This window comes from Thunnus thynnus, chromosome 6 (genome assembly GCF_963924715.1).
Source record: "Thunnus thynnus chromosome 6, fThuThy2.1, whole genome shotgun sequence".
Lineage (NCBI taxonomy): Eukaryota > Metazoa > Chordata > Actinopteri > Scombriformes > Scombridae > Thunnus > Thunnus thynnus.
The window spans coordinates 14,964,336-14,985,614 of NC_089522.1; the positions used below are offsets into that span (position 1 = coordinate 14,964,336).

Here is a 21,279-nt window from a genome sequence, read left to right on the forward strand (position 1 = left end):
CATTAAAAACACACCTGCACTGTCAGGTTTTAAAAAAAATCTTATTGCATTTATAAAGGTCATTAGCTAACGGTTTAGCACCGCGCTTAAGCACCCATGAAACATAAAATCAACTCCTTCTTTCTGCACCGGGGCATTGTGGGTATTGAGGTTTGGTGTCACGTTGTGGATCCAGCATGGCAGGGAAACAGAAAAGGTACGTGGTTAGTTTTCTTTACCTTATGGTCTATATTACGAGGTTCAACGGCTAATTAACGGTTAAGTGTTGTCTAGCTAGTTGGCGAAGTTGTGAGGTTTGTAAGTTTTTCGCCATCGCGGACTTCTGCAGTGTGTTAGCTTACTCCTGTGCTGTGTTGTGTAGCTAGTAAGAAACAGCTAGCCTAAGTCAAACCCTCGTCAGTTGTTTAGTATTTTCTCTTCGTTCTCAATTGACTGAAATTAACGACACCTTTGCAGCTGGTTTGTTAACTGACCTGACATGATGCTATGTCTCAGCCTCAGCTGCTAACTGTAGACATCACACTATACAATGTTTTCCCCACATGTTGCCCGACTTATTTCATCTGAACTGTTGTCTTTCTTGTAGGAGGACATGTGTTAAGGCTTTGAATAATAATTTGTGTCTGTTTTTTTCTCACAAAATAATCAATAACCCAATTAGAAATTCTTAAAATTAGATCCCCTCCTTCTCCCAAATTAAAAATCAGAATCTATGAATATGTAAATATTTTATTCATTTAAAAAGTTTTCCTGCTGAATACAAGATGTCTCCTACTTCACTGTAAAGTCCATTCTCATTGTATATGCAATAGTGATCTTAGGGCCAGTCCTTTACCTTAGATTTTCAGTGACCACAGAGAAACTTTCCACTTTATCAGATGAATGTGAAAACAGCCTTCTTGTGTCAAACTGAACATATATCATTCTGCACAGTGAAGCTCAGACATTCAACTGAAGGAACAAAAAAGAAAAACATACTTAGGGGGACCTTAAGGTTGGCACTGCCAACTGTAGACGACCCACTAGACCGAGTTTTCCTCCGCATGTTGGCCAGCTTATTTCATCTGTTGAACTGTTGTCTTCCTTGTAGGAAATTAGAGGACCTCAGTGTGGATGAGTTCCTGCTGTCAGGTTTTGACTCTGCAGGTGAAGATGAATCTGAAAAAGAGGCTCCCAAACAGAATGGACTCAAGAAAAAGAACAAGAAGAAAGATCTGACATCTGCAGCCTTCAACAAGTGAGTCCTTTGCTGTCGGATCATTTACTTTTACGTACTGTATCATCACAACATCAAACCCTCATAAGGGTAGACGGGGAACTTGAACATGTTTTGTGCATTATTTTTCCCTCTATAGAGATGAAAGGACGACAGGCAAGGCCTCTGAGCACAAGGAGCAGCTGTCCAGGTTAAAGAACAAAGATCCAGAGTTCTATAAGTTTCTGCAGGAGAACGACCAAACGCTTCTGAACTTTGACGACACAGACAGCTCTGAGGACGAGGATGAGAAGAAGTACCACAGGTTGCCATCCACACTGGAGGTAGGCCGGCTGTCGTTGACGATGAGTTCATGATGAGTTTATGATGAGTTCTCTTGTGAAAACAAAGATATTCTCTCTTTTGCATGCAGGAGGCTGACTCTGGTGATGACGATGATGATGATGAGGAGGGTCAGAAAGGTTCGAAGAAATCCAAGAAGGCAGCGGAGACTATTAAAGTCACAGACAAAATGATTGATGAATGGAAAGCTGCTATGAAGAAGGAACCCACACCTCGGCTCTTCAGAGAGGTCACCCAGGCCTTCAAGGCTGCCGTTGCTACAACCAAGGGTGAAGGAGGAGGTCAATGTCGATACAAGGTGGCTGACAGTTCAGGTAGGACATCATGTTTGCCTCGAGGTACTGATAGTAGATTATATGTGAATGCAACTTGGCATTGTTTTGAAACATAAAGCTACAATACTGCTATTAGTATTTCTTTCAAAACCGGCAAGTGGCCGTAATTATTAACTTGATGTAGGAAAAGCACAGGTGTTATTAATAACTTTAACGATGACTCTGTTCTATTAACATGTAAGCTGTGACAGTGAACCAGCATGCACTACACCAGGACCCTGAAACTGAAGCAGCTAAATGGAATTCATCTTTAATTTTATTATTTACGCTTGTGCTTTCCCTGCTGTGACATGTCAGAATGTCTTGAAAAAGGCATTTTGACATGTGAAAAAGGCCTGTTGTTGGAAAATGCTCTATACTTACTTACTTACTTCGAGTATATGTACACATGTTTTTCAACAAAAAAAAGTCTAGTTCTCTAATGTTGTAAAACTCAAGCAGTCGTACAAGAACTTTGTCTAAAAAATGGAGCAAAAATGGCAAAATTTTGTTCATCAGACAAATCAGACATCAGTCTGAGCAAAGAACAAGTAAACAACAGTATGAATCAGGTCAGAAATTTGATGGCAGGTGTCAATAAAAAGTAAGTCAGCTGAAATGAATGGTCAATCAATTGATTGGTTGAGGAGTCAATTTACAGCAAAACTAGTCTGCAAAAATTTTGATAAATGAGTAACTTTTTAAGTAATTCATCAAGGAGAAACGAGGAGAAGCCAAACATTCTGTTTGCAGCTCCTCAAATGTGATTATTTGAATTTAGTATCTCTGGTTTTTGACTGTCGGTCGGACAAAAAGCTATCTGAAGATGTCACCGCAGGAAAAGGGAAACTGTCAAGGAGATTTTCTCTATTTTCTGACCTTGTAGAGACCAAACGGTCATCGATTAATTGCAAAAATATTCACTAGATTTATTGATAATGAACATTGCCATTGTTGCAGCCTGGCAAGTTTTCAATATCTGTTCATTACCAAAAAAAGTGTTGAGGGTCGATACCCAGCTCCAGTTTCAACTGCATTCTTAGGTCACAGATTCAGCACATACTGAAATGAAATGAAATGAAATGTAGTCTATAGTTTTCTGTTTTTGTTTTTGAACAATACATTTATTGAATTTGCACATATTTCAGACACACAAACAAATAGTATCAATAATAATAATTAAATTAAACACTAGAACATATAGTCATAGTTTTCACAATCATCAAAGGAAAAGAAACAACATTCACGTATTTCACATATTTAAGAAAGAAGTAAAATAAAGACACGTCAGATAAAAACAACGTAGAAACACTCAGCGACATATCATATAATTCCTCTCAGAACCTCAGACCACAGATCCAGTAAACATAAATTCTGAGTTTTCTTCCTTTTGCTCCAACCTTTTCAAATCACAGTCCCTCTGATACTTCTGTTATGGAATCTTTTCTTAATAAATTAGATAAACACAACTGTAAGTGAAGAAATGGCAGAAAGTTTAGATGAACCACTGGGCTTAGAAGATATCACTTCCTGCTTCTCTCTGATGCAGAATAATAAAACTCCGACCCAGACTGTTCCCGGGTATAGTTCTATAAGAGGTTTGCTGCACAACTTGCTCCTTTTATTTTTTTCAACAATTCACTGGAACAAGGTGTTTTACCACCGACATTGAACCAAGCTTTGATTTCCCTTTATACTAAAGAAAGATAAAGACCCTAAATGATGTGGAAGCTGCAGACCCATCAGTCTACTCAACAATGATATCAAACAGTTAGCAAAGGAGCTGGCAAGCTGACTTGAGACCTGCCTCCCCAGAATTATATCAGAGGACCAAACAGGCTTTATTTTAGGTCGTCAGTTATCGTTTAGTGTCCGTAGACTTCTGAATGTAATTCTGTCTCCATCTGCCTCTCCAACTCCTGAAATGGTCATCTTGCTGGATGCAGAGAAGGTGTTTGATTGTGTTGAATGGCAGTATTTGTTTACAGTTTGACAAAAATTTGGCTGCGGCCCTAAATTTATCTCATGGATCCGCCTTCAATACTCTGCTACACTAACTAGTGTTAAAACAAATTTTTTCCTCTTCCTCTTCCCTTTTCCTCTCACCCACGGCACACGCCAAGGGTGCCCCTTTCACCCCTACTCTTTGCTTTGACTATAGAGCCCCTGTCTATAGCTCTGAAATGTCCACATTGTTCTCAGGCATACATGGAGGAGGTATTGAACACAGAGCAGCATTGTATGCTGATGACCTATTATTATATGTTCAAGACCCAGTAAACTGTGTTGACGGAATAGTGAATCCCTTAAAGACCTTCAAAGTATTTTACCAAACCATGGTCTGTTCAGATACTTTCAATAGTGTAACTTTGCAAGAACTCCCTTTACATCCTTCCCTAAACTGCCTGAGAAAACTCTATAAGAGAATATAATTTCTCCCCCAGAATCACAAAATAATATCTCATCAATCTATAATCTTCTTCTCTCTTCACAATCGTCTTCTCTTTTCTGGCTAAAGGATACATGGGAAAAGGAGCTGCGGCTTAAGCTGGATGAATACTAGCGATGCACCTCCACTTGCTCATCTGCTCGTATGAGCCATATTCAGTTTAAAGTGGTTCACAGGATTCATTATACTGGGGCCAGGCTAAGGAGATGTTTTCCTGGTACAGACGATTCCTGTATCAGGTGTTCTCTCTCCCCAGCAGACCATGCACATTTTTTTGTCGGCCAAAACTTGCGTCTTTTTTGATACCCTTATCTTTACCCCCATGCCCCTTAATTACTATCTTTGGTGTGTCTCCTGTTGAAGGCAGATTTACCAAATACCAAACTGACCTCATCGTGTTCGCTATCCCCATAGCCAAACATTGTTTACACTGGAAGAGTCCTAACCCCTCTGGCACAACTTCTTAGTTAAAAGATTTAATGTCTTTTCTCCACTTATAAAAAATCAAGCACAGTTAGAGGATCTGTGAAAAGATTCTACAGAACTTGGGACCCTTTTTCTGTCCTATATTAACTATCTATCTGACATGAACACTCAGTGTGATTAAGACCTCTGTGACATGTTGGAGGGCGTCTCTTTTTCCGCCTGTTTTCTAAGTTTGTTTATGGGTTGAAACAGTTACACATATCTGAAAACCTCAGACTTCCTATTTGCACTTAGCATCTCTACTGTCTTCACTGTGCTTTGAAGTCTGTTCAATAAACACTTCATTAGGAAAAAAAGAAACACTCAGCAACACACAGAAACTTCAAAATGACAGCGTACCTTGAAGTCTAAGAAACTCCAATAAAGGTTTCCACACCTTTTCAAATTCTCCTGCCCTTCCTCTGGTTATGTATGTCAGTCTCTCCAGTACAATACAGTGTGCCATCTCCTTCACCCATACATGTATCGAAGTTTATCCATTTTTCTCCAAGATAAAGCTGTCATCCTCCTGGTCTGCAGGAGTCCAAAGTCAATAAAAGTTATCTTTTTGGACTAACAGTAAAGTTCTCTGGACATTTACCTGGTACACACAGTTTTACTTGGTGAGACATCTTCACTCCAACCATATCAGATATCATCTGAGCTACTGTTTTCCAGTATGCTTTTTATTTTGTATTAAATTTTACATTTAATACAAGTATCCGGGACGTCAGGGGACCCACGGTTCAGCCATGTAGTCCATAGTTAAATTTTTTTAGTGTCGTCTTGCAATTGCAGATACATTTTTAATACAGCGAAAATAAGGAATAACTAACTAAATAATGCATTTAATATTTAAACTTTGTTTCCTATAACATTCACCCTTTATAAAAGATTAGCATATAACACAAATGGTGCAGTAATAACAAAAAAACAAATATGGTGACAAAAGCAGGAAGTGTTTGTTTCAGCTCCTTAACATTACACTGTTTCACAGATTGTTTTATAAACAATGAATTCATCGATTCATCAAATTTACTGTGAATGATCAACACAATACGAAGAATTAAACTTCTAATAAATATGCATAAAAATCTCTCTCTCTCTGTTGTGTCTGCAGTGTTCAACGCCTTGGTCCTGTTCTGCATCAGAGACATTTATGTGGCCCTGCAGAGGATGCTCAACCTGAAGCCTGATAAAGACCAGAAAAAGTATGAAGTGGAAATCATATCTGCTGATCTCATCTCTTGTTGACACTTCACTTCTCACTTTGTTTCCTCTGCTTTGTTTTCAGGCTTGCGCTCCCATCGTCTAGTCCAAAATGGCAGAAGAATCAAATAGACATCAAGATGTATCTCAGTGGAGTAGTTCAGGTTTGTTTTGTTCTTCTGCTCACTATAATTTCTCTCTGATGTATTTCTGTGAAGTAGATATGATGCCATACAGTAGGATAAAGTATACAGAGATTTTTTTTTTTGTTAAAAATCAATTGTTACGTGTAAGAGAACTGTATATCTGCTATGACATTGTCTTCCTCTCCTCCCTCTGGGGCCTGAAAAAATCCCTGTAATAACCCGTTTTCTTCTTCTTCTTCTCTCCACCTGTAGCTGTTATCCTGTCTAACAGAATCTACAGTCATCAGTGCCGTCCTGCGGCACGCCAACCAGCTCACACCTTATTACCTTTGTCTGCCCAAACAATGTCGGCACCTGGTTAAGGTAAGTCACCAAGAGAACGACATGAAATGTAATATTTAATTAACCTTTGGGATATAGAGTTTAAATGTGTCTTTATTTCTTCTGTTAATCCCTGTCACATCTTTGTTTCTAGCAACTGATGAAACAGTGGAGCACAGGGGAGGAGACCAGTCGGGTTCTCGCCTTCCTGGCCCTCAACAAAATCTGCAGACACAAGCAGGAAACGTATCTTAATCCAATTCTCAAGGTGAGCCACACCACGTCGCACATGAAGGATGTAAAATGGACTAAAACAGGGAATTTTCTTAGAGTACTTGCGTAACATACCAAATCAAAACATACTATTATAAAGAAAGAGAGATAAACTTCTATTTTATTATTCTGTTTCATTTAAAGCATTCATCACAAATGCTTAAAACCACATGAAGTGTATTAAGCTTGTGCCAGGTTGTGTTAACTGTAGTATTCTGATGTTTTTCTTTCTTTCTACAGCAAATGTACATCTCCTATGTACAAAACTGCAAGTTCACGTCTCCCAACGTGCTGCCCATGATCAACTTCATGCAACGTACCCTAACGGAGATGTACGCCCTGGACTCACAGGCCACTTACCAGCACGCCTTCATCTACATCCGACAGCTGGCCATCCACCTCAGGAACGCCATGACCATGAAGAACAAGGTCAGTTTTTGATTTGAAATACACAGATATTGAAATGCTTAAAATAAGGACTCATTTTCAGAGCTACTCTACAAATTGAGCATCAAACTCTCTTCTAGAGTGATTTAAGCATTATTTTCATTAAGTTTATGAAATACAAGTGCACAGGCAGAGGGACTGGAATATATGATTGGAGTGATTGAAAATACATTAACTTGTTGGTGAATTGCCAAACAAAATGTGTTTTTTAAATCAAAATTGATTTGACTTTTGTCCACTAAAACTGAAAAAACACAAACCTTTGTCTATTTGGTATGTAAATGTAGAGCACATCAGCCTGATGCTTGTTTGACTGTTTTTCTGTATAGTTATTCTTCTTAAACAGAGCATGTTGTCTAGATGAGCACATAATTGAGTTCTGATGGAGGTTCACAGCATTTCTAAGCATCTCAATAATATGACACTGACTGTGCTTGTGTGTGTGTGTTCTGTAGGAAACGTACCAGTCAGTGTATAACTGGCAGTATATCCACTGTCTGTACCTGTGGTGTCGGGTCCTCAGCACCCTGCACCCCAGTGATGTACTCCAGCCTCTCATCTACCCGCTCTGCCAAGTCATCATTGGTACCATCAAGTGAGTATTTTCATTATGTAACATTCTTTTTAACTTTCATTAACATGTTAGACAATGTGCAGAAAGTCCAGATTGTCAGAGGTAATTGTGGTGCTACTGTAAGTGAATAATTTATTAAGAGGTCTGTATTAATTGTAATTAATGTAAATAATTTCAGAGCCATTTTTATATAGATGTTTGCATGTGCTGCACCTATCGATCATTTTCTCTGTGAATTGTTTGCTCTATAAAATGTAAAAAAAAATATTGAAAAATGTGCATCACTATCACCTAAAGCCCAACGTGATCAACAGTCAAAAACCTAAAAACATTTGGTTTATTATAATGTAAGACGAGGAAAAGCAGCTCACAAGCTGGAACAACAAAACGTCTGCGTTTTTGCTTAAAAAATGAGTTTGATTAATCAATCATCAGAATAGATGCAGAAATCTATTTCTTGAAAAGGACATCCCATAAACCATATAACTCGTCAAACTGGCCTTCCTGGATTGTGTTTCATCGCCACACAGCTACCTGAAGCAACACGCCCCCATCTACACAGACCCACTTAGTATCAACAGTAGCTTTACATGTCAACATAAGTTCACTGCGAAAAAAATGAACAGAGCAGAAGAGAAAACGAGTCTCCTGCTGCGACTGTAGCGTTTGAGTGACAGAACGACTGCTGGCAGAAAGTGATAAATAAGACATTATTATGTACAGAGGACTGCAGTGGTGCTGAAAATTGGTGAGTGGGAGTAAATAATGCTAAAATCTGACAGATATATCAATACTGAGGGATATGTTGAATTTCATGAAATGCAAAAAATGCATTATATGTTGTACATAAAGGAGTTTTTACTTTAGGTAATTTTAAAAACAGTATAATCATGAAGTTATTATTTATTAGGAATATTTTTTGTTCAGCTGTGTATCATGCTGCCTCTAGTACACATCTTTGTCACTATTCATTTGTTGTGTTTGTGTGCACGCAGCAGTATACTTTTACAATTGAATATTGTAATTAGCTCTGTATGTTGTATGTAGTTACCATGTATGTAGTTGTATGTAGATTTTTTTTGCCTTCACAAATAGTAGCGTTATCCCCAAAATCCAGTATCAGTTATTTTTGACAGTATCCTGAAATTGTGGCAGATAAACTTCAGGCTTTATATGCGGTTTAACATTTTATCACTTTTGTGTGTGAACCGACCCCGACATTGTACATTTTACCAACAGCAGGTGGAGACATTGACCACTGTTTTCTCTCTCTGAACAGACTGGTGCCCACATCAAGGTTTTACCCTCTGAGGATACACTGTTGCAGAGCCCTCACCCTGCTGTCTAGCAGCACCAACACTTTTGTACCTGTCCTTCCTTTCCTCTTGGAGGTAAGATTTCATGCCATGTCCACCGGTCACCTTGTATAAATGTGGATCTGATTGGATCACTGCAGCACGTGCAGACAGTAAAGTTTCCAGAGGTCTGATCTGAAGCTGAACTGAAAGATGGTTTTCAATTATGTAGAATAAACAACAGTCAGTTGGTTGTCTTTGTCACCAACGGAAACAATGTAAAGGTAGATGTGATGAAATGTTCCGTCGGTGGTTTACTGTGGAAAAACATCAGTGGCGTATGAAATGCATTTTGGTCTCAACGGCCACAACTGAAGGGGGCTCAGGAGGAAACACATCGAAGGGTAGCACTGTGTGTGTGTGTGTGTGTGTGAGAGAGAGAGACACCTATGTTATCAGACCAATCACGGGGCACCAACTGACAACATTTTCTCTGGGTCAGGTGTTAAGCATGTGATTTTGTGGTGGGTGTGTGTGTGTGTGTGTGTGTGTGTGTGTGTGTGTGTGTGTGTGTGTGTGTGTGTGTGTGTGTGTGTGTGTGTGTGTGTGTCTGTGTGTGTGTGTGTGTGCAAGTGTGTGCAAGTGTTTATGCATGTGCTGTGGGGCGGTGTTGTTTTGGTTTGCAGGAGGAGAGCAGTGTTCTGGCGACAGCGACTAGCTTGGCCCGCTGGGAGTGGTCAGTGCATGCTTATAAGTGTGTGTTTGTGTATGTTTCTGTGTGTGTGTGTGTGTGTGCGCGTGTGTGTGCGTGCAGCAGTTTGACCAAAGCGATAAAGTCACGGTTGTGGTTTACACTCTGGTCCTAACACACTGTTCAGACCACATCCTCTATGGCCCGCTCCCCACCTCTTTTTCCCTGCATACACACTCAGAGCCCCCTCCCCCTTCCCCTAACCCCCAACAGCAAGTCGTGTTTATTTGTGACGCACGATATTTCCTGTGTTTTTTCTCCTTTACTGTTCCCCTTGTTAAAGGCAGGCTGAGGTACGCTGCTACTGTTTTAATTAGAGCAACAGAGGCAGCCCCTTCCTCCTGTGTGTCTGTGCCTGTGTGTGTTCTCGCATCTCCGAGGGGGGTGTATGATTTGGAGCTTCCTGCTTCAGTAGCTGTGTGTGTGTGTGTGTGTGTGTGTGTGTGTCTGTGTCTGTGTGTGTGCGTGTGTGCATGTGCATGCATCAGGGTTGGCCCATGCCGTCCCACTTCCCCCTGGCTCCCCCGCAGACCGCCACCACATCCTATGTTTGTACAGACAGCACCGGCCAGCAGCGCTGCTCTGCCTCGCACACTGAGCACATTAACGACCACACAGGCGCACACATGCACACACATACACACTAACGCACCGAAATGCACGTAGATACAGGGAGTCAGAAATAGCTTGATACACAAATACAAGACAGAAATTCACTTGCGCACTGTGGGCAGATGTGAAAGCTAAAGCTTGTAGACAAATAGCCCACACGTTGGCTAGAATGTACTTTAACAGACTAAGATAGAAATGTGTCACCACAGTAACACAGCAGCATGTAAAATCAACTGGAGAATGATGATTGTCAAAACTGAAGGTCCAAATATCCACATGTTGCAGATTGCAGATGAAACACATTGCAGGTGTTGTTTTCTCGGCTTCATGACGTTTAACTTACGGAAGAGTGACGTCTCTGGAGAATGAGGACCGTTCCAACCAGACTCATAGAAAAATACACACAGAGCAGGATTAAGTGTCGTTCCCAGACCAGGACCAGGTTAAAAAATAGAATAGTAAAATAAAATGAATAAAAAGTATGCAAAAAACTTCAGACACACACGGAGGAGCAATATCAAAGTTAAAATAAAAACTTTATTATCTTCATTATATCGGGCTTATCCATTAGAATAAAAAAAAAGACTGGTAATGAACTTTGTAGGTCATCAGCATGACCTTTTTTTTTTAATATATTCCTTCAATATGAGGTGTGTCTTGATTGGATAATTGTGGCAACAGGTGAATGATGAGGAGCGACATCCAAAAGTATTTCCTTTTTATATATATATATATAAAAAAAAAATACAAACCAAAGGAACTACAGATAATAAGAATAATGGAGAACTAGAAACACATGTGGGCAACAATCACATGTTGCCCACATGTTGAGCTCTGGGTTCATGTACTGTGAAAGATCTGGTCTCTGAAGATGTTATGCATTGTGCTGTTGTACCAGTAAAATTCATGAAATAACTTCTGAGTAGCTAGACCGGAGTTCAAGTTCAGTTTACGCTTTTTCCTTTGCAGATCTTCCAACAAGTGGACTTCAACAAGAAACCAGGTCGAATGAGCAAGAAACCCATCAACTTTGCCGTTATCCTGAAGCTTAACAAGGTCAACCTGATGGAGAAAGCCTACAAGGTAAGAATTACTGAACGGCAGATTCTTTTCTCTACAGTTTGGGATCGTGTGTGCTTCTGATCTTTTGTTGCATTGAGAAGGAGCAGCAGCTGATCAGATGAGCAGTTCAGGTTCTTGGTTAATGTTATTTTCACGTTACTGCCTGACACCGCGTGTGTTAGTGTGCATAAGGGGATTGAGGGCAGCGCTAAAAGCCCCTTGTCAGGGCTCTAAAACTGGCCCTGAGTTTCCACGCTCAGTGCTGTAGCCAAGAGGATTTCAGCACGGCCCTCTGGGATTATCCCCCGCACTCCGCTCGATAGGGCTGTTTTCACTGCTGTCACCTGGGCAACTGCCACGAACCCCTGCCTCGTACACTCACAGCAAACCGTACTAAAGGTGCACCGATCCGTCTCATTCTGAACATTTATTAGTCCTTATGGGCTGGAAAAGTTTTCATTTATATTCATAAAGAGAGAGTCTGTTTTTTTATGTCTGTTTCCTTTTCTTGTAGTCAGTTAGGCTCCAAATTCAATGTTTATTATTCCGTAAGCAGCACTTAAAGTTTCTCATTTTAAATTAGAATTGTAAAAATCCCAGTTTCCCAGTTGTAATTACAACTCGGAGGTTGACGTGAACGCTATTTACAAATTTGAAACTCATAATTGAACACGGCATTAGCCTAGCATCAACCAATACCTGGCTAGTGATGTATTTATCCCACCAACGTCATTTTCAGTTAACATAGACACTGCAGTGGTTGCTGGTGCACATAACTTATTAACTAATAACTGATTAAACCTCCAGTGAAGCTCACATTTCTTCTCTAAGCAGGGAAACTGCGGTCAATAAGCACAACACTAGCTCTGTCTGACTCGCCAAACCAAAGAAATGTGCGCCTGCAACATGTCAGGCTGAGCCAAACTGTCAATCATGATTCTTTTTGTAACAACCGAGCTGCTAACTCAAAGATCAGTCTTGATGCGTGTTGTTCTCAGTTGTATCTTCGCACTGAATTTAGTTGCATAGGAAAAAGGAAGATAATAAAGTGAAGTGTTACACATCTGTATGAAGTGTGAATGTTGCTTGTGAATCACGCTGTGCTGATGCGTTTTAGGACGGGTTGATCGACCAGCTGTATGACCTGATACTGGAATATTTCCACACTCAGGCCAACTCCATCGGCTTCCCGGAGCTCGCCCTGCCTACTGTCATTCAGGTAACGCAAACCTCTGTTTTACCTCACGTCTCTGCTTGTAGGAAAGACATTCAGTCAATAAATGTTGATGCTTTGTTTTTCTTTTGAGGTTATTTGTCAGCAGGGGATTTATTTTACATTAACATCTTAAACAACTGGCTTGATATTGTCATTATCATTTAAAAAACTAAATGATTTACTGCTTTAAAAAAAAGGGTGGAAATTTTTATTGATCCCTCTTCTGGTTTATGTGGTCGAGGTTTATTTTATAGCAGAGGATAATGTAAAGTTTACCACAAACATGTCTGGATTTTGTGGTTTAAGGAGTCAGATGATATATATTTTATGATGAAGATATTGGATGAAACTCAACTTTTGCTCAGATGTTCCCACTACAATAAGTCTCTCTGCACAGCCAGAACTGCAGAGGCTACTGAATTCTTCCAACCCTGGTTTCTAACCACTGAGCAGCATTTTATCGGCTAAAAATGATGTTAATAATGTTTTTGTTGCTGCATTGATAAATTGCCCTGTAATTGAGCCATATAGCTTCAGATGTATTTGTAGTTATCGTTGTAGTGGCACCAAAGAAGTTGTTGATTTAAATGTGGAGTTTAAAGGTTTATTCTTAAGTTTGGAAACAGCAGCTTGACAAAAAAAATCTCAACATAAGGTCAGACTTGTTCTGAAGCTTTCAATCATGACCTTCCTCAGCAGATGGAGTTTGCTCAGTTGTCAGCAGATGGTTTAGTTATTATCACATCCAAGTACTCAATTTCAGTCTTCAGTGTTTGGCACCTGCTGTGATTGTCCTCCTTGATCTTTCTCCGGCCATCCACTGACTCCTGGTTGATAACCTTTGACTCCTTTTCCAGTGGCCAGTTTTGGTCATGTGTTCATGTCTACAAAACTTAATAGGACACATTTAAGTGTTATAGTAAGACAGATTTATTAGATCGATTCAGTCTAAACCTATAAAGAAGCAATGACACTAAGCATGATTCAGATCTGCCTGAGCGATGACTCAGGATCTGGTTCAGGTCTTGCCAGGCTGAATCTGCTCGCCTCAAGGGAACCGACCACCAACACTCCTTGGCTCTGCCTGAACGCACTGTATGGGTGGACTGGATGATCCTTCACGCTGCTTCCATCTTTCTCATACTCCCCCTCCATGTCCCCGCAGCTGAAAGCGTTCCTGAAGGAATGCAAAGTGGCCAATTACTGTAAGCCGGTACGCCAGCTGCTGGAGAAGGTACAGGAGAACAGCAGCCACATCACAGGACGGAGACAGAAAGCCGCCTTCGGAGTGGCCGATGCCACCGCTGTGGTGAGTGTGTGTGTCTGTGTATATGTGTTTGTGTGTGTGTGTGTGTGTGTATGTATGAGAAAGACTTCGAGAGGGAGAGCAGGGGAAAGACTGTCTTGTCCTGATTTTACAGACTGCTTCTCCAGAGTCCTCACTTCACCTTTTTCATCTGTTTTTTATTATTATTTTTTTATTTCAGTTTGGTTCATGTGTTTCCTAATATTATTATGTTATGATAGTATTTTATTATAATATGACTTAATTATAATATTACTTATGGATCTAAAAATGGCTTTGTAAACGGTAAGTGCAGTCAAGCAACCATTTGAACGCACAATTATACAGGTGAGATCAAGAAACTTTAAAGTAGAATATAGTGATACTGACTGTTACTAATTACTTTTTTGATCATTTATTTAAACAAAAAGTTGTTAAACAGACACGTTACAGTGATTTATCGATGGACAGAAGAAAGAAATCAGCTTTTTTATTGAATGTCGCCGGGTCAAACTTTTTTAACTGACTCATTAATCCTGCATTGATTCATCTGATTTTTATATTGTCAGCTGATGATTTTCAGTGAATCATGAGACAGTATAATTATAACATCAGTTAAAGATAAATTACAGCCCTGATAAGTTATAATTACTGGTTCATGCAACAATGTTTTATGATTTATTGTTGTGTACCTTTCGTATCAGCCTTATTGAGTTTCCTACTCACTGACAACAGTTTTACTACACTAAGTTATTACATAATCATTTGCTACACTGTGCCTTATTAAACATCTTATATCCTACCGACTTCATGCATTTGAAGGGCTGTACAATGCTGTGTTTTAACACTTGTTAACTCAGAAGCTCTCTATCTAAAGAGGCTGCATGCCGTTTCATAGAGCATCAATATATAATGCTCACAGAACACACATCACAAGACAAACTATGTTGAAATATTACAGCAGAGTTCTGCTAGACGTGCTGTTAGTCAGGTCTGTACCACTCATCAGCTCACTGTGTTTTCCTTTTATTATTGCAGATTAGTCTAAATTAGCTTTTGAGTAACACTTAAGATTTACTCTCAAAAGATGAGATCTGATCATTCATAGTGAACTTAACAGATAGCACCAGTCAAAAGTTCTGACACACACAAGAGAATGGGAAGGTGTGTCCAAACTTTTAACTGGAACTGTACATATATTCAGCAGCGACAGAAAAACACAATTAACAAAACTGAGATTGGAAATGATGAGGCTGTCCATTAATCCTTCTAGTTAATACATAAATCAAACCTAATGAGGAGTTGTCTGCTGTCACTTCGCCAGCTTTTGGCTAGATGGTGCCAGCTGCTAACCTGACGCGCCAGATGGTTTGTTACACAGAACCATCTGAGAAGTCGTCCTAGAAACTGTTTGGAAAAGGGCGGGCACTTTCAAAAAATACTTGGCATGTGATTGGTGGAACCATCTGTCTATCACGGGCTATCACTTCTCGCTGTCGTCGCACCTAAACAACACCCGTAGCTGCCAGTAGTTCTAGGACGCCGATTGGTCCGAACCACTGGTGGTTTGGCCACAAGCACATAACTTGAAGCCTGGCGAGATGGATTCTTTCATGATCTCACGAATCCAGCAGCCTCGCAAGGTAAGCCAGCTGCTGCGGTGGGTGTGTTCCATGTCAGCAGTCAACCAGCTCAATCCACTTAACTTGGAAATCTCTTATGAATAATAAACTCAACGCTGAGGTCTGAGCGTTGTGGTCCAGTTGCAGGGCAAAGATAACTTTTCACTGGATGGCAAACAGACTATAAACTTTTCTCTCGGGCTCTGGTCCAGTTGAGGTAGAGGCTGCAGGCCGTCGGACAGTCCTGACGGTGGAGCCCTACAGGCAGCAGCTGATAATGGAGGACACTTCCCTGTGTGAACCCTGAGACTGGTTAAGAATGACCCAGTGGTTATTGGAAGCTCTTGTAGGCTTTTGAACCAGAGGCGCCTCTGCCTTAATGAGCAGCCATTAGTGTGTGTGTGTGTGTGTGAGTGAACCTCAGAGCTCATTTTCTGTGGTGACTTGCTCTCTCTGTATGCTACCTGTCCCCACACGCACGCGCACACACACACACACACACACACTTTCATGTGGCTTTTCTGCCACTGAGAGTCTTGACATGTACCGCTGATTAATATTTAAGAGCATTTAAGGATGAAATTAGAGACGGTGGTCTTTGTGTAATTTAGCTGATGAGAAAATGTGTGCGCATACACACATGGAAGTGTGTGTGTGTTAACAGACAGACAGCACGGCACCACAGCAGCGCCAGCCCCTGTCGCCATGGCTCTCTGCTCAGCGGAGGCTGTCGCCATGGCATCCACTCCCTGGCATCGTGGCAGCGGTAGAGGTGTCACCGCAGGCAAAGGAAAGGGGACAGCCCTGCTGCTGCTGCTGTGGAAAAGGCCACGGCCCCCCTCCGGCCACCAGCCCCCTGCTGACATGTCACCCAAACTGAGAGCTAGCCTAATTAATGATGCTCAGCCTCGATCCAGGTTGCACTCGAGTGTTGCCTGAATGTGGAAATGTTTTATTTGTTTGCTTGAGTCTAGGCTGAATTCAGGAGTAGCTTTTCAATTTTCATCTGTGCCTCTTTTTTTTTTTTTTTTTTTCTTTTTTTTTTTTTTGCGTGTGCAATGTCACCCATCTTAATAGCCACACAGCAAATTGTGGTAAACGTGTTACGCTAACGGGTGCAGGAGGTCGTCGTCTGTTCGCTCTATTGGATTTGCTGGTCAGATAATGTGATTGGGCCTAATCAATATCATCCACAAAGACCTTTAGGGGAAGGCTGGAGAAGATCCGCTGGTCTCCCCTTTCAGGCATCTTCAATCTGTCTGTTTTCAGCATCTTCTGACTCTCATCTCATTCTCCTGGTCAATTAATGTGATGATGCTGTGAAAGGCTTCTATCAACAGAGTCTGAAAATAACTTCCACCTGTATTCACATTTAACAAGAGGCTGCACACTTAGACTCACTTACGATATACTTACATGCCCACCCACACCCGTATGTATCTGTATTTGATTACTGTGTCTTCTATCAGGCGGCTTGGGAGAAGCAGGTCCAGGAGGAGGGGACTCCTCTCAGCAGGTACTACAGCCAGTGGAAGAAGCTGAGGGAGAAGGAGATCCAGCTGGAGATCTCTGGCAAAGAAAGGGTAACTCTCCAACCAACAAACCACCAACATTTACCTCACCCCACTCAGTCATCATGATTCATTTCTTTTCTTTTTTCTTAATGAACGTCAGCGTAACCCACAAGAGTCAGGCTCATACATAAATCATAAAACAGTCATGTTATATGGTGGGAAATTTTACTGGCAGAACTTTTTTTTTTATGATCATCACCATTAACACAATGAAAGCATGGCTTGTGTATTGACCCTACTTTGTGTTTTGTGAAGATGGAGGATCTGGACCTCCCAGAGATCAAACGCAAAAAGATTCAGGAGAAGAAGACAGAGGACAAGAAGGAGTTCAAGGATCTGTTTCAGTCTGACAGCGAATCTGAAGATGATGATGCAGGATTTAAAATCAAAGGTAAGATGAATCTCGCACTGAAATTTGCCCACAAAGGAAGCAGCTGTTTCACTTGTGGAGCAGTAGGCTGTGATGTTCTGCCCGTCATGGCCTCTAGGGGGCTGTGTTTTGTTACAGCCTGGGTTTCTACTGCGGAAAAGCAAAGTTTAAGAGGTGATGACAGCTCAGTCTGATTTACTGTTATCTCTGAGATAGCGAGTGTTTCGGGGAGGAAAAAAAGATTTGGCTATGTGAAGCAGATGACCTGAGGAACAGTTTGCCACGAGGCTCAGAGTGATTAAAACATCCACGGAGACGCTCTCTGTGGAACTGAAAATGAAATCCCAAATCAAACTCAGGAGAAAATCTCTTTGCTTATCAGTTCTCTCTGCGCAGAGAGGAACCATCAGCTTCCTGCGTGTCTCGTCCTGTCAGGGTCATCCACAGGTCACAGGCAGCTGCAACCTCGCTTTTACGGCTTTACACTCGGACACGCTCCAAGCAGAAAAAAGCCCTCCGCAAGGTCACAGAGGAAAGGAGTAGGCGGCAGGGGGATTTTTTTCCCTTTAATGCATCTGGACTTCATTGTAGGGAGAGTCCCCACAAACGGATGGGCAGCTGCCGGCAAGCGGCGGGCCTCCGCCTCTCACTTTCTGCCCCCCTCCCCTCCCTCCCCCTTCCCCCCCACCCAACATACCCTCCCCCCCTTTCGTTCATCTTTCCTCCACCCCTCCCACCCCGCACACACACGAACTGAAACCCCCCGACAGGAAGTACAGGCTTGGATCCCAGCGGGGGTTCCTAATTCAAACCAGCCCAGTGGAACAGCCAGAGGTGGCCGCTCCCACTCCTCTCTACCTCTGTCTCTCTTTCATTCTCGCTCTCTCGCTCGCTCTTTCTGGCTCTGTGGGCTTCAACCAGCTGCCCCCGCATGTCCTCACAACACGTGCACACACACACACATACACACACAGCGATGATAGCACACAAATGCACACCCACCACCATGTCGTCCAGTCTTGGAGAGCCAAAAGCTTTTGGGCAGCTCACCAAAGCTCTTTGTGGTCTCACACACTCCCGGAAAGAGGGGGAGTGTGAGAGGTGGGGGCCGATGATTTAGATTGATGTGTGTGTGTGTGTGTCTGTGTGTGTGTCTGTGTGTGAGGTGATGTCAGTGTGTGAGGGTAATAAGTCTTCCAGGTCATTTGGGGGCAACCTCTAAGGTACTACTGGAGTCTGCAAGCACTGTCTGAGCAACGGAGAGAGTGAGAGTGTGTTTCTTGACTTAAATTTGGATATAAAAGGAAATACCTGATTTTTTTTTTTTTTAATAGACGTTTCTGTGTGTGTGTGTGCGTGCAGACAAGAGGAAGTAGCTCTGTTTTGCTTCTCTCTCCTGCACGCCCCAAGCCTCTCATCACACCTCAACTTCAAAGCCTGTGGACCCCAGTTGTCCCTTTGGCTAGACAACACAAACACACACACACACACACACACAGCACTCTGAGTATAGCACAAAAAAATTTCAGACAAACTCCCAACTTCTCTCCGGTGAGCATCTGCGCACGCACACACACACAAACGCACGCACTCTCCCATCATCTTCGTAGCTGTGGAACCTGCCTGTTTATCTCCATTTGCTATATTTAGGCCGTGAGCATAAGATGTCTGAAATTGCCAGTAGTAAACTGTCATGGGTGTTTGTGCAGCAGCAGCGGCGTCTGTAATCGACTCTCAGTTCCATCTCAGGAGGAAATAGACACTTCCAGCTGCCTCTGATGCCTGGCCCACATATAGGTGTCTCCAAAGTCCTCAGACAGCAGCGACGCACCAGCACAAAACTTGGGAATGTCTGAATAAAGTAACACCAGACAAAATTCAATGCATGTTTTTCTACTGTCTCCCCACAGGTAAAAGGGGCAGCCATGGGTCTGATGATGATGATGATGAAGATCTTGAAGACCTGTCTGACATGAGTGATAACGGAGACTCAGGTTGGTATAATATCAGTGTCCAAAAAGAAGTGTACTTCTAGCACTCACAAATAAGTCGTTTTCAAACATTGTTAAACTTGTGATTTGCTGTTTATCTGTTCATTTAGTCTATATAGACGAAACTAAATACGGCTGCAACTATTATTTTCAGTATTGATTAATCTATTGAGTATTTATTTGTGAGTGAAAATAGTGAAAAATGCCCTTTATAATCTCCCACAGCCACAGTTTTGTCCGACCAACAGTCTAAAACCAAAGATATTCAGTTTACCATCACAGAAGACAAAGAAATAAAACCGTCACGTTCGAGAAGCTGAAACCAGCAAATGTTTGGTATTTTTGCTGTAGGAAATGACTAAAATGATTATTTGATTATCAAAATAGTTGTTAATTACTATTCTGTGGATTGACTGATTGTTGCAGCTCTATAATATTTCAAGTGCATATTCAAATAGTCATTATTACAGAGGCCAACAGGTGCTAAGGGTAAAAATTTTTTTTGTTGAAATTAGTCATGCATCAAATTAATAACTTGCACACAAATTTGAAATTCATACCCTCCAATTACTCAATTCACTCTCTTGAATTAATACTTATTTACATTTGAGATCATTTACATGTATTTTACAAGATGACAGGTGGTTTCTGTTTTAATTTCTGCAAAAGTTGTATTTAACAGCAAAAACATGAAATATATCCACGTCGTAGTCCAAAATCTGGATAAAATTGGCTTGTTGGACTTAGATTGACCTGTCAACTTTCACCGTTTTATGTTGCATAATGTGATAAATGTGATAACGATATTCATTCAAGAACATAAATTCAGTAATTGGCACCTGCTGCTTACAAAACAGACTAACAAAAACAACCTGTAACTTGTCTTGGTACTGCTCTGCGAAATGAGTTAGTGCATTTCTACACTCAAATTACTCGCTGCTCAATGTGAAGTGTTTCCTGTCTGTTTTCTTTTTTAGATGATGATGATGAGGAGGAGGAGGAAGGGGATGAAAAGGCTTCCAAGGCTCCTCAGCCGCTCTCCTCCTCTGCTCTGATAAAGCTGGCAGAGGGAGACGAGGATTTGGTGGAGGACCTGGAGCTGTCTGACGATGACTGAGGTTCATGGACGCACACACTCGAGCTCACTCGAGACTTGTTATGCTCGCCGTCTTACCAGCCGTCTGTACTCACAATAATATTGGACTTTTTTCTTTGCTTTTGAATTTTGTATTGCTTCACCTGTACAGTACAAACATGTTCCGATGTAATTTTATTAAGCATTGAAATTGTTTAAAAAAAAAAAAAAAAAAAAATCAAGAATCCAGATTGTCCTTGTTGAATTTCTTTCTTTTTTTTTTTTTTTTAAATGCTAATTAATTGAAGCGTGTGCATGCATGTTGATGCTTCAGTGCTCCGTACATGTGCACACCTGTAGGCACCCTCAGGCTTTGTGAGGACGCGCTATTTGGAGAGGGCTATGAGCCTCGCTGAGCCGGGCCGAGCCAGGCCGAGCCAGGCTGGGCTGGCCAAGAGGAGGGGTACAGAGAGGCGGGTGTTGAGCCCCGAGGCAGCAGTGCTGTGCCAGGCTGGCAGGGTGGCGTCTGATGCTGTGCCAGGACTCTCTGCCCAGGTGGTAGAGCTGCAACACAGGCTGGTCTGTTTCTCTGCCAACTCCTCACCCACCCACCCCCCACCCAGACCACTGTCTTTTCTGTCTGTGTATTCACATGCTCAGACACGGCTTT

At 41.6% G+C, this 21,279-nt stretch overlaps 1 protein-coding gene across 1 annotated transcript; it reads left to right on the forward strand.

Moving 5' to 3' along the window:
* Positions 1 to 79: 79 nt before the first annotated feature.
* On the forward strand, positions 80 to 20,856 carry noc2l (NOC2-like nucleolar associated transcriptional repressor). Its single transcript, XM_067591984.1, has 18 exons — positions 80 to 196; positions 1,091 to 1,237; positions 1,356 to 1,539; positions 1,629 to 1,872; positions 5,907 to 5,997; positions 6,081 to 6,159; positions 6,394 to 6,504; positions 6,617 to 6,730; positions 6,976 to 7,164; positions 7,638 to 7,777; positions 9,036 to 9,147; positions 11,384 to 11,497; positions 12,594 to 12,695; positions 13,858 to 14,001; positions 17,069 to 17,182; positions 17,429 to 17,564; positions 19,454 to 19,537; positions 20,512 to 20,856. The coding sequence occupies exons 1-18, from the start codon at positions 177 to 179 to the stop codon at positions 20,649 to 20,651; spliced, it is 2,265 nt and encodes a 754-aa protein (XP_067448085.1). The 5' UTR covers positions 80 to 176; the 3' UTR covers positions 20,652 to 20,856.
* Positions 20,857 to 21,279: the final 423 nt, after the last annotated feature.